The sequence below is a fragment of the Sapajus apella genome, unplaced genomic scaffold (genome assembly GCF_009761245.1).
Source record: "Sapajus apella isolate SASKATOON/1434 unplaced genomic scaffold, GSC_monkey_1.0 scaffold10, whole genome shotgun sequence".
NCBI classification, from domain to species: Eukaryota; Metazoa; Chordata; class Mammalia; order Primates; family Cebidae; genus Sapajus; species Sapajus apella.
Window position 1 is genome coordinate 1,400,063 of NW_022436950.1, and position 12,025 is coordinate 1,412,087.

General features: G+C 57.9%; 1 protein-coding gene across 7 annotated transcripts in view; it reads left to right on the forward strand.

Moving 5' to 3' along the window:
* Positions 1-12,025, forward strand: part of HDAC4 (histone deacetylase 4) — a 341,339-nt gene that overhangs the window by 316,074 nt on the left and 13,240 nt on the right. For all 7 annotated transcript variants that reach the window (XM_032277722.1, XM_032277726.1, XM_032277725.1 and 4 more), the window contains 2 exons: positions 4,354-4,472; positions 6,428-6,561. In XM_032277722.1, the coding sequence (XP_032133613.1) occupies positions 4,354-4,472; positions 6,428-6,561 (253 nt within the window). The remainder of the gene's footprint in view (positions 1-4,353; positions 4,473-6,427; positions 6,562-12,025) is intronic.

Consider the following 12,025-nt stretch of genomic DNA (forward strand, 5'->3'; position numbering starts at 1 on the left):
TTCTGTCCAAAGAAAAAGGTTTTATGACGAGAACTTTATTAAAATGATTAGAAGCCGGGCTTCCTGGGATGACGTGGGCAGTTGAAAGCAGAGGGCGGGCCCTCAGCCCTGTCGCTCGCTGGTCACAGCTGCGGTGGGAGGAAGGTTGGTCAGAGAGTACTGCAGGACCCGGGCCTTCCAGCGTCCAGTGCAGGGCTCCGGGTCCATCTAGGACTCCTGGATGCCTGGGCATTCTCTCCGCCTCGCCACTGACTAGACTGATTTCCCCCTCCCAGCCCTGCAGTGGGAGTGCCGACACCAACTCTGCACAGGCTCTGAGGCCGGCGCCACGCCTCCTGTGTCACCACGTTTGTGAAATCGCAGTGCTTCGTGGCGGGGTCCCAGCGGGTGAGAAGAAACGTCTCTCAGTCTAGGACTGGAATCACGCGCTGAAGAATGTCACAGAAGTTTTAGGGACAGGACCAGAGCAGAGGTTTGAGCAGCTCCAGCTGGTGGGCCAAACCCTGCCACCTCTGCTCTTAGTAAGATGTTATCGGAACACCCCAAGGCTCACACGTCCACACATTGTCCTGTCTTGGACACCACGGGGGCAGTGTCACGTGGTCCTGGCAGAGACTACGTGGCACAGACTCAGGTCAGGTGCCTCCCGTCTGACCCGTGGCAGGAAGCTCACCCCCTGTCTTCTGCCCCTAACGATGGCCCTCGGGGCACACATCTGGCACCCTTCAAAAGCACTTTATACAGCTGCCGCAGAGGCTGTTCTCGAAGTTGTGTGGACTGGGTCTCTTCAGAACAAAGAACAGAAGCAGACTGCTCAGAAGGCCCTCAGAGTCTTCTGTACTTCCCACCTGAGTTCCAGAAGTGAGTTTCTCGGCGGGCAAGCTGCCTAGGTGTGGCTTTGGCGCGTGTTGGAGTGCTGCGTTTGTAAGCTCTGACTGCAGCCACTGAAGCTGCACAGTCCTCGGTGCCATTCTCCTCCCATCCAAGCTCGCTCGTGGGGCGCGGGCACCAGGATCAGGCACCGCGTGCCCCCGGCATGGAATGGGCCCTCCCATTGTCTCAGCAGTGAAGGGACTCCGCCGCTGGTCTGTCCTCTAGAGAGCAGCCCATGGGATCTTCACCTGGCATTTAAGTCTCTGGGGGTTGTCACCTCTGCCACCAGAAATCAGAGGAACTTTCCAATAAGATTGTGATCTGTGGTTGTCCCTGCAAAGGGGTCACAGTGAATTTTGAGCATTTTTGTTTCTTCTGGTCAAAGCTGATACTTTCACTGATATCAGTAGGGAATTTCATTTTGTAATAAAAGCTGAATGAAAACCAGAGTTAGTGCCAGCCCCGCTGCCCTCTGCCCTGATGTTTCTGGAAGGTCCTTGGTGGTCGGTAGGACCCTGGGCCGGGTGAGTGCGCTTTTGGCTGCCCTCCAGGAGGGGCCTCTGAAGATCCACACGAAGGGAGGCATGCATGGGTGATGCTCTTGGCCCACGCGCTTTGGGGGGGAGGCGGTAGGGACGCAGAGGTGTGCTTTGGTGCAGGATAGGCTGGACTGAGCAGCTCCGGGAAGTCAGCACTAGTGAAACCCTGAAACAGGCATCCCCTGCCAGGGCTCAGTGACGGTCCCCAGAGCTCACAGCACAGGTGGGGCTCGCGTAGACAAGGCTTCGTGGTGAAAATGTCAGGAGACTTTTAAAAGTTCATAGAAAATGCATATTTTGGAAAAACAGCGCATGGGCTTCAGAATATTTTTGCACCAAAATAAATTCACACAAACTTGTTATAACATGGCTAGACAGGATCTAGTTTGAGGCACCAAGGATAAGACATCGGTTTGGGAAGAGCCCTCGTTAGAGCAACACGAATTCTGCTAAAATGGAAGCAGGAACAAGCCTCAGGTTTACAGTGAAGCTGCGTGGAAGATGGTGAAGTCATTGATGCTTTAGGAAAAGCTTATGGGGACAACGCCCCAGAGAAATCAGACGGAGCCCACAGCTCCAGACCGTCCGCATCAATTTGTGCAGAAAAATTCGTCTTGTTCGTGCCCTGTTTGTAAAGGACCAGCAATTAACAGGAGAAGCAACAGCACCATGGGCGTCTCGCCCGCTCAGCTTCCACAGCTCTGCCTGGAGCAGCCTTTCCACTCAGCAGGTGCCACAGCTGTCGCGTCCAGATCTGCTGCCGTCAGGAGCAGAGCTCTCGGTGGGAATGTCCATGTGGACTCGGGGTCCTGAAGCTTTCTCTGAACAGTCGTAACAGGAGGTGGAACATGGCTTTCCCAGGACCATCCTGAAGACAAGGCACAACCTCAGCACTGCCACTGAGAGCCAGAGGCCACCCAGTCCCAGCAGCTGGTCAGGAGTAAAGGTCACAACAGCAGGTTTGGGAATGCCCAAGGCATTCTGCCTGTTCTGGAGGAACCAAAGAATGACAGCATCTGCTTATTGTGAGAGTGTTTTAGAAAGTTCCTCAACACTAGCAGAAAATCACTGGGAGAGCTTCCCCCGGAGAGTCCTTTGTTTTTCTTTCTGAGACGGAGTTTAGCTCTTACTGCCCAGGTTTGAGTGCAGTGGCGCAATCTCTGCTCACTGCAACCTCTGCCTCCTGGGTTCAAACGATTCTCCTGCCTCAGCCTCTTGAGTAACTGGGATTATAGGTTCTCGCCACCATGCCCATCGAGTTTTCGTATTTTTGGTAGAATTGGGGTTTTACCATGTTGGCCAGGCTGGTCTTGAACTCCTGACCTCAGGTGATCCACCTGGCTCAGCCTTCCAAAGTGCTGGGATGACAGGTGTGAGCCACCGCGCCCTGCCCCACCGAGGGTCCTTCTCCACAGCAGTCCTGCTCACTCCTCATTAAACAAGGAAACCTTTGCAAGAGCTTTGAAGAGAAATCATTAGGTCCCCACCTTATGGTCCGGAGTTGGCTCCTCTGACTTCTTTCTGTTTCCTAATCTTAGAAAAATCTGTGAAGAGATTTTTTTTTTTCAGTTAATAATGTATTTATTTTTCTTCAGTTAATAATGTAAAAACAGACTGCATTGGACATGGTTAAATTCCCAGGACGCTCAGTCCTTCCAGGAGGGACTAAATGGCTGCTATCACCATTACAAAAGTGTCTTGGACTTGATGGAGCTTGAATTGAGAAATAAAGTTTGTATTTTTTATCTTTTAATTCAATTTTTCCAGGAACTTCTTGAAGTCCCCTTTTAAAAGGCACCACTTCCGTTCCACTGTCCTCCCCTGCACCGGTCTCTGGCACCTGGGCCATTGCAGGAAGACACCAGACCACCTTTCTCGCAGGGACCCTGCTGTTGCCCAGGAAAGGGAGGCCATGATTCTGTCCCCCTCACCCAGAGAGGGGGTGAAGGAGGCGCTGAAAGTCAGCAGTGATTAGAACCCAGAACTGAAGAAGGCAGCCCAAATGCCACATGAAACTGCTGATCTTCCCCATTCACTGACAGCACATGCATGGATTCATAACTCATGCTGATAAGATCGTTAGACTGTAGACTGATAAGCTGTTTCGTGTTAAGGAGTGCTTTTTCCTCTTTTCAGGTAGAATGTTTTCCTTATTTCCCTAATATATCTTAATCAAAGAATTTCCAGTGGTTCATCTTTTTCTAATGAATTTTCTTACATTTGTCATCAGCTTTCCCTTTAAAGATCCTTAAGTGTCTCATTTCGTAGTAATTCCCCTTACTCCCGTGTGTGTTGGTGTTAGGGTCTAGGGTGATTCAGGAACATGCAGGCTCCCTCAGCAAGGCTGGCAGGGGCTCTCGGCCTCACAGTCCCAGCACTGGGGGCAGTGAGTGACTGCACGTGTCTTCAGTGAGAGCTGTGGAAAGTGCATTGTAGCAGCAAGGGCAGCCTGATGGGGTGAGCGGAGCTGACCCACTCTCAGAAGGGAGGATGGGCAGGAAGGACCTGACCTGGGAGGCTTGGAGGGAGGATGGAGCAGAGCCCGGGAGCGGGGCCGGGGAGGGTGTCAGTGGGACAGGCAGCTGGCTTCTTCCCCCCGGTTAATGCAGCTTGTGCCATCGGGGCTATAGACCACCTCCAAAGTGTGCAGAAAACAGCGCAGCAGGAAAGAGCGACCCTCTCACTAAGCACGCAGAGCGGAGCCTGTTGGCTTGTACTGAGAAGACGTGTCTGAAATGACCCCGGATCACACGTGGGCTGACTCCCGTCTAATTCAGCACAGGCTGCCAGATTTCAGCCTCTGCTGTGTGGGGCCCCCAGCCTGCCAATGGCCAAGGGGGCTGCGGCCAGGCGTTACCAGTATCAGAGGGAACCTGGGATTTTGTGACTGTCCGGTCCTCCTCTCGGCTGGCCCAGTAACGCCTTCTCCTGCCCTTTGCAGAACGGTGGTCATGCCGATCGCCAGCGAGTTTGCCCCGGACGTGGTGCTGGTGTCATCAGGCTTCGACGCCGTGGAGGGCCACCCCACACCTCTGGGGGGCTACAACCTCTCTGCCAGATGTAAGTGGATCTGCACGTGACTGAGGAAAGAAGGGTACCTTTTCACTAATGACCAAGCTCCTGGCCGTGCTGGGAACCCGTCCATTTGGGAGGCCCCAGAACCCAGAGTAGGCAGTGGGAGCTGCAGACATGCAAGCCTTGGGCACTCTGCCCAGGAGGGGCCCAGGGCACAGGAGGCTTCCTCTCTGGGACGCAGATGTCCAGGGTCCTGCAGGCCACCTCCAGGGACCTGCCCCTGCCCCCACCGAGAGCCGAGATGCACCCTGTGCTGCTACTCTGGCAGGCAGTGCCCCATGGAACTATAAAGGGAGGTCGCTGGGAGCACAGTAGTGTTGAGTTCACTGAGGGAGCCCCGGCTGCCCGGTGCTCTCAGGATCAGCGTTAGATGGGGCCGCGCTCTCAGGATGGGAGGAGGGACTATGCATCGGTGCTCCCGCTGTGCCTTAGCAACTCCCAAGGGGTGAAAACCTCCTGGCATCAGCTCTTGGTACACAGAAAGGCCTGGCCGATTCCCCAACCCTGGAGTCCCCGAGGAGCCTGGAGAGCCTCCCACTGCCAGAGCATCTCGGGACCTTTGACTTAGCCCTGGTGACGTCCTCAAGGACCTGGCGTCCATAGTGTGTACCCTCCCACTCCTGTGGGCACAGGTGGCCAAGAGGGGCCATCTCTCTAGCCCCTCTGGCCCTGGCCTGTGGAGTGTGTGGCTCACCCAGAAGACCTGAGGTGGCCCCGAGGTGGCCCCGGGTGGCCATGCTCCTATGGGGCCTCACACAGTGCAGTCCACCTGCACCCAGACCACATGGCTTAGTGGCTGGAAAAGTGACCAGCCAGGGCAAAGAGCTCCCACTCTGCCCAGCGCCCCACAGCACCTGGCCCGGAGCACCGTGGCCACCATGTCCACAGCTTCCTCCTCAGTCCCCACAGCTGCCTCGAAGCCCCTATTTATTTCCATCGGACGGGACAAACTGAGGCTTTGGGAAGTTAAGCCTTGTCAGCCCATGATTGGGGCCACTAATCAGCACTGCGTGGTTCCAGCTCTCTAATCAGTGCCAGCCTGGCCAGGCTGAGGGTGGTGATTATCCTCACCCACCAGGCACTCCCTCCCGGGGTGAGTGATGTGGGTGCCATGGCGGGACTGTGGCTCCTGATCAAAGCCAGGTGGTCAGACCTGGACATGGGAGAACCCATCAGGAGCACACACAGCCCGTGCACGCGTGTGCACATGTTCAGAGCATGTAGGTAACCAGAGCCCGGCGGGCCCTGCCACGCTGTCGTGGCCGCATCCCCTCTGGGGGTGGCCAAAGGGCAGGTGGCCTGTGGCCTCTGAGTGGGGCTGGCTGCCCTCGTCCCTTGAGCAGATGATTTGCTGATTAAAAATCAAAGCCTTGAAGCCATAATTCCTACTCTCAAACACATCAAAGAGAAACCCAAAACCGAAACTCTTCAGTTAATTTGTGAAACCAGACCCGGCCTCACCATGTGTCTCTCTGCCCCAGCGTCTTCTTGTGATGCCATGAGGCGCGTTTCTGGGCTGCGCTGACCGCGGCCCTCTCCTATTCACCATGTGGTCTCCACATTCACCATGCAGTCGCCCCACCGTTCACCACATGCACCCCTATCCACCACGCGCACCCCCCCGCCACCATGCTGCTTCCCCCATCCACCACGTGGCCCCTCCATCCACCATGCAGTCCTCCCATCCACCATGCCATCCCCCATTCACCATGCAGCTCCCCCCAGTCCACCACACGCCCCCCTCCCCGTCCACCACTCTGCCCCTCCATCCACCATGCAGTCCCCTGTTCACCACACGGCCCCCCAATCCACCATGTGGCCCCACCATTTGGTTCCCCATCCGCCACACGGTTCCCCCGTCCCCCACGCAGCCCCCACGTGGCCCCCCATCCACTATGCAGCCTCCTGTTCACCACCCAGTCTCCTATTTCCCATTGCAGGTTTCGGGTACCTGACGAAGCAGCTGATGGGCCTGGCTGGCGGCCGGATTGTCCTGGCCCTCGAGGGAGGCCACGACCTGACCGCCATCTGCGACGCCTCCGAAGCATGCGTTTCTGCTTTGCTGGGAAATGAGGTACGAAGACCCCAGAGACCCCACGGGACTCTGTATATTGACAGGCTCGGGGCTGTGGTCTGGCCACCCGAGGGCCCCAGAGCATGAAAGGCAGTCGGTCTCTGACCACGTGGATGCTCGCAGTTTCGCCTTGTACCTGCTTCCCCTTAAATGTGGCAGGACTGTGATTGTGGCTGGAAGAGGTGGGGCAGGACTGGAAAGAGCCCTTTTCTGGTGAGAAGATGGCTCGGGGTCCGCTGCAGGGGGGCTGCACCCTTTCAGTGCCGTGGTCCCTCTGTGTCCGTTACTGGAGCACATTGTGAGCAGAGGTTTTCTTTTTCTTACCCTCTTCATTTCCTCTGTGGACAGGCGACTTCTCTAGGGAATCCTCACGTGGGTCCCAGTCAGTGGTCCCGAGGCGGGCTGGGGCGCTTCTGCCCAGCAGGCCTGTCTGCTGCTCTGAGCCCCCAGGGGCAGGGCTCTGTGCAGCGTCCCCACCGACACCGCTGGAGGGAGTCAGAGATGCTGCGGTCTGCACAGCGGGCCTCCGAGGCCTAAGCAGAGAGGAAGAACGTTCCAAAGACTCAGGGCAAGAGTGCCACCTGCAGTGTTCCATTCCGGCGCCACCCTGGGGCCCAAGCATCCCTGCTCCCAGCACGGCCTCCACCAGCTGTGGGTGTGCGAGGTGGGGTGAGGAGGCAGGGCCGTCACTGCCGATGTCACATCCAGCTCCAGGAGTGTCTGAAGTGTGTGACACCACGTGGGGGGGGGAACCTTTCATTCTGAGTGTCTCACGTGCACTTCCTGAGCCTCGGAATCCATCCACAGGCTTTGGGTGTGAGTCCACGTTCCCATGGCATGACTCAGTTGGTGGCTTCCCCACGCAGAGCTCTGTCTGGCTGCCTGCTCTGGGCGTCCAGTGCAGGTCCTGAGAACAGCCAGCTGGCATGTGGGGGACTCAAGAGCCATGTGTCCGGATCACAGGACCACAGCAGGTGGACAGCAGGGCAGTGCCTGAGGCACTAGCACACCAGATTCACACGCCTTGCCCCAAGGGACAGGGTGGGAACCTGCCTCCTGTGCCCTCTGGGACAACCCTCCCCTGCCCGGCAGTCCTGAGGACAGTCCCAGTAGAGTCGGAGTGACAGGGCACTTAGTGGGGGTGTCCTGGTGCTCAGCGGTTTGCAGGAAACTTGCCTTTTCACCCCCATTTGGTGCTTATCCCCCTGGGCTCCTCTGGAAGCAGCATCCTCGTTTTCAGCTCAAGGGACAGGCAGCGCGCTACCACCCGATCTCACTGTCTTTGTAAAGCCTCTCCCCGGCCCCTGGATTTGGGAAATCAGTGGGGCAGCAACTCAGATGCCATTGTGTCAGTGCTGCTTTTGCCTGCCCTCGGGCACTCGGACCAAGGTGCTGGTCCCCAGGCCCTGATCATCAGCCAGGTGGTCACACACTCGCAGGTGCCCTGCATGCCCCCGGCTCTGGTGTCTGATGGCTCCTGCTGACAGGCACTCTGGCCTGGCGTTGTGGGGTGGGCAGAGGGGAAGCAGGGACAGCACCCAGGGCACAAGCCTCCCCAATGGAAAGCCAGCCCTGCTCACTCCCCGACAGTCTGATCCGGGTGCCGTGCAGATGAGGGCAGTGCCCAGAGGCACTCGGGGTCATGAGTGGTGGGGACACGTCAGGCCACACGGGAGGCCACGGACCCCTGTAGTGCAGCACGGCGCTCAAGGGGCCTGGTGTGCAGGCATCGTCGGCATTGTTCTGGAAACTGCAGGGCGAGGGTCTGCTCTCTGGCCACTGCCTGTGGTGGCCTCAGCATGGACAGTGCGCCTCAAGGTGGGCAGCACGTGGGGTGCCTCACAGAGGATGCCTCGTGCACCACCGCCAGTGTCACATCCAGCCTGGGAGTGTCTCAAGTGTGTGACGCCACATGGGGAGGTGGCTTTCATTCTGAGTGTCCCACATGTGCTCTTCCTGAGCCTCTAGACGCGTCCTTCAAGAGAATCCCGAACCTGCGGAATTCTCATTGTGAACGTTAGAACAAAAGGGTGTCGTCTTCCCTAGTGCGAACCCCATTACAAGAGGAACCCCACTGGTCACAGCCAGCCCACCTCCATGGCCACTGACCCCTGTCCCTGGGAAGCAGGTTGGGAACAACGGGGACCCTGCTGCTAACTGGGTGCTGCTGTAGCAGAGGAAGCCGCGCGTTCCCGGCCTTGGTCCCCTCGTGAGAGCAGAGTCTTACTGTGAGCAGGCAACACCCCATGTTCCTAGGGCCCCAGGGCGCCGAGGCTCCAGAACCTTCCTCCCTCCCCTTCTATCAAGGCTGATGCGAGGGGCAGCATCAGAGACGGCGGAGGGGAACTCAGGGCTGCAGGTCCTGCCTCCAACCAGAGCCTCCCCAGTCAGGGGTCTGTCTCCCACTGGGCCGGAAGTGGAAGCAGCCAGGAGTGTCCTCTGTCCCCTCCCCCAGCCCCTTAGCCGGCCTGCTGCCGTCGCTTTTCCAGATAGGTCAGCTCTGTGATCCTAAATGTTGAAAGATTCGCACTGAGAGAAACCAGCTTTATTTTCCAGGAAAGATCTTGTTCAGACTCAGGCCTGAAAGCCAAGCATGCCAGAAACATCTCCGGGTGACACAAACCGCCTGCTCGCCACAGCAGGTGGCCATTCCAGACCAGGAAGCCGGGGCGCTGGGCGGCTGCCATGTGCTCCTCAGGCCCTTGTCGTTAGAGGTCCACCTGTGAGAGAGGGCCGCTTCCTTAGAACCTGCACAGCTTCATGTCCCTGCGGTGACTCCTGATCTAAGGGCCGGGGTGAGGAGTGCAGGTTCTCAGCAGGACTCAGTGCCTTGCCCCAGTGACCAGGCAGCTGCTGAGGGAGGCCCAGGACGGGCCGCGCTGAGCCTCGGCTCGCCTAAAGGCTGCCATGGGGCCCTGACCCAGACGTGGGAAGCCAGGGAGCTGGTGGTCAGGGCGGTGAGCACTGCAGGGGGGTCCCAGAGAGGAGGGAGGCTCGGTGGCTTGAGGAAGTAGAAGACGCCAAGGGCAGGGTGACCTTGGGGGTCAGTAAGAGCCCAGAGGTGCAGGCACCTCACAGGAGGACAGCTGGGCTCTTGGAGAGGGCGTGGAGGACGCTGGGCCGGCCAAGCCGAGAGCACGCGGCAGGGGGAAAGTGGAGAGAGGGGCGCGTGGCTGGGCCTGAGGTGGTCTGTGGGGCCCCGGAACCCCTGGATCTTTGAGGGGTGGGCGCATAGGTCCCCTCACACACCTCGCCGGCAGCTGACAGTGCTGCCTTAAAGACTGCAGGGCCACACCCTGGCCTGGGGGACTGGGAACAGTGCCATGACCTGCTACAGAGCAAGACCCCTGGGCACGTAATCCCAGACACAGCAGACCTGGAGTGTGCGAGGTTTTGCTGGAGGAGCAGCAGCAGGCCACGGCCAAGATCAGGGCCTCGAGGGGAGGGGTGGGACCTGCATCGCCACGGGGGATCCCCGTGGGACCTGCCGCCTGGGCTGGTGCTTCCTGGGCCATCACAGGGGGCTGTGCCAGCCAGAGAGGTACCAAGAGGGGATGTGGGCAGTGGCTGCAGGTACCAGGACATGCCCCGCCTTCTCCTGACCATTTTTGTGGGTGAGGGATGATATTGAGGTTAACATAAATCACAGCACATCAAAGGTCCAGGTGGCATCCCTGCAGCAGGCTAGCCAGCCAGTGACAGGCTTGATGAAATACCAGGCTGCTGTTAAAACATCCAGAGCACTTTACAGGTCCTTTCTTCAGAGAAAACAGGCTCTTCCTGCTTTTTGCTCCAGTTAAGGGGCGGCTGACATGTCTATTCCCCACCATCCTGGAGCCTTACAGTTCTTCTGGCTGCTTATTTTAAATAACTAAATAGAGAACCTCGCTGTCAGCTGCCGCCTGTGCCTGCTTCCTGATGGGTTTGCTCTTCTAACGAGAAAAACCTTCTCTTACTTAAACACATCAAAAAAACAGGAAGCACTAGTTTTATCAAGGTCTCTTTAAAAATCTCTCTAATGCACAAAAGTTGGCCTGGACCCCGCTCCTCTGCCTGGCGGCCTTTGATGAAGGTTGATATACAGTGTGCCGGGCGATCTGGCACGCACAGGCAGGGCCGGCAGCTCTGACAGCAGCGGCCTGCGGGGACCCTGCCGCTGCGGAAGTGGCTGAGTTATCGGGTGTGCAGGACAGGAAGCACAGAGGGGCCCCAGCATCCCTGCTCCCTGGTCAGAGCGACCCCTCTGTCTTCAGCGCACGTGTCTGGAGGCCGCTGCTGCCCTTGGCAGCCAGGTTATTTAGCAGTCTCCATGCTCAGTTATCTGCACAGCCGGTGAGCATGGGCAGGGGGAGGTTGCCTTCGGGTGTTGCATGTTGCAGTGTAGACGGGCCATGGAGTCGTGTGGGCGCGGGGCCGAGTTGGGCCTCCAGCCAGCTTCCATCAAAGACCTTGCACCAGACCCCCACGGGGAACTGTGGCCCAGGCCCGTGACCCTGGGAGGCCGGGGAGGGACCATCTCTCCCGTCTGAGACCATGCCCAAGGCAGGTTTTCGCTTGCGCCAGTTTTCTACATTAGTCACGGGGCGTTTCAGTGTTAAAGTCACCATCTCATTTAACCCACTCCAGGATTCGTGGAAGACATTCGTGGAGCAGGAGGGGATCTTGTGTGGAAAAAGGTTTTCCCTTGGGAGTTTAGCTCACTAGTCATGTTCTGATGTGTTGTGAAAGGTGTGGACGTGAAGCAGCTCTCACAGGATAACAGAAACCAAGTGTGTGAGACAGAGTTGGATCAGCCTGGGAGCTGGCTGCCTGCTTCCAGCCACCCTTCCTCTCACACTCACACACTGCACACGGGCACCCACGTGGGCACCACAGGCTCACACACACACCGCACACAGGCACCATAGTCTCACGCACACACCGCACACGGGCACCACAGTCTCACACTCACACACTGCACACGGCCACCCACATGGGCACCACATTCTCACAAACACACTGCACACAGGCACCACAGTCTCACGCACCACACACGGGCACCCACGTGGGCAGCACCACAGTCTCACACACACACAGCACACGGGCACCCACACAGGCACCACAGTCTCACACGGGCACCCACGTGGGTACCACAGTCACACACACCACACACGGGCACCCACGCAGGCAACACAGTCTCATACTCACACCGCACGCGGGCACCACAGTCACACACACCGCACGTGGGCACGCACGCGGGCACCACAGTCTCACACTCACACACTGCACACGGGCACCCACATGGGCACCACAGTCTCACACACCACACACAGGCACCCTCTTGTACACACACAGGCACTAAATGCAGCCTCACATATGCACACACAGGCACTACACATATTCTCACATATGCACACACAGGCACTACACATTCTGAAACGTGCACACACAGGCACTACACACAGTCTCACACGTGCACACACAG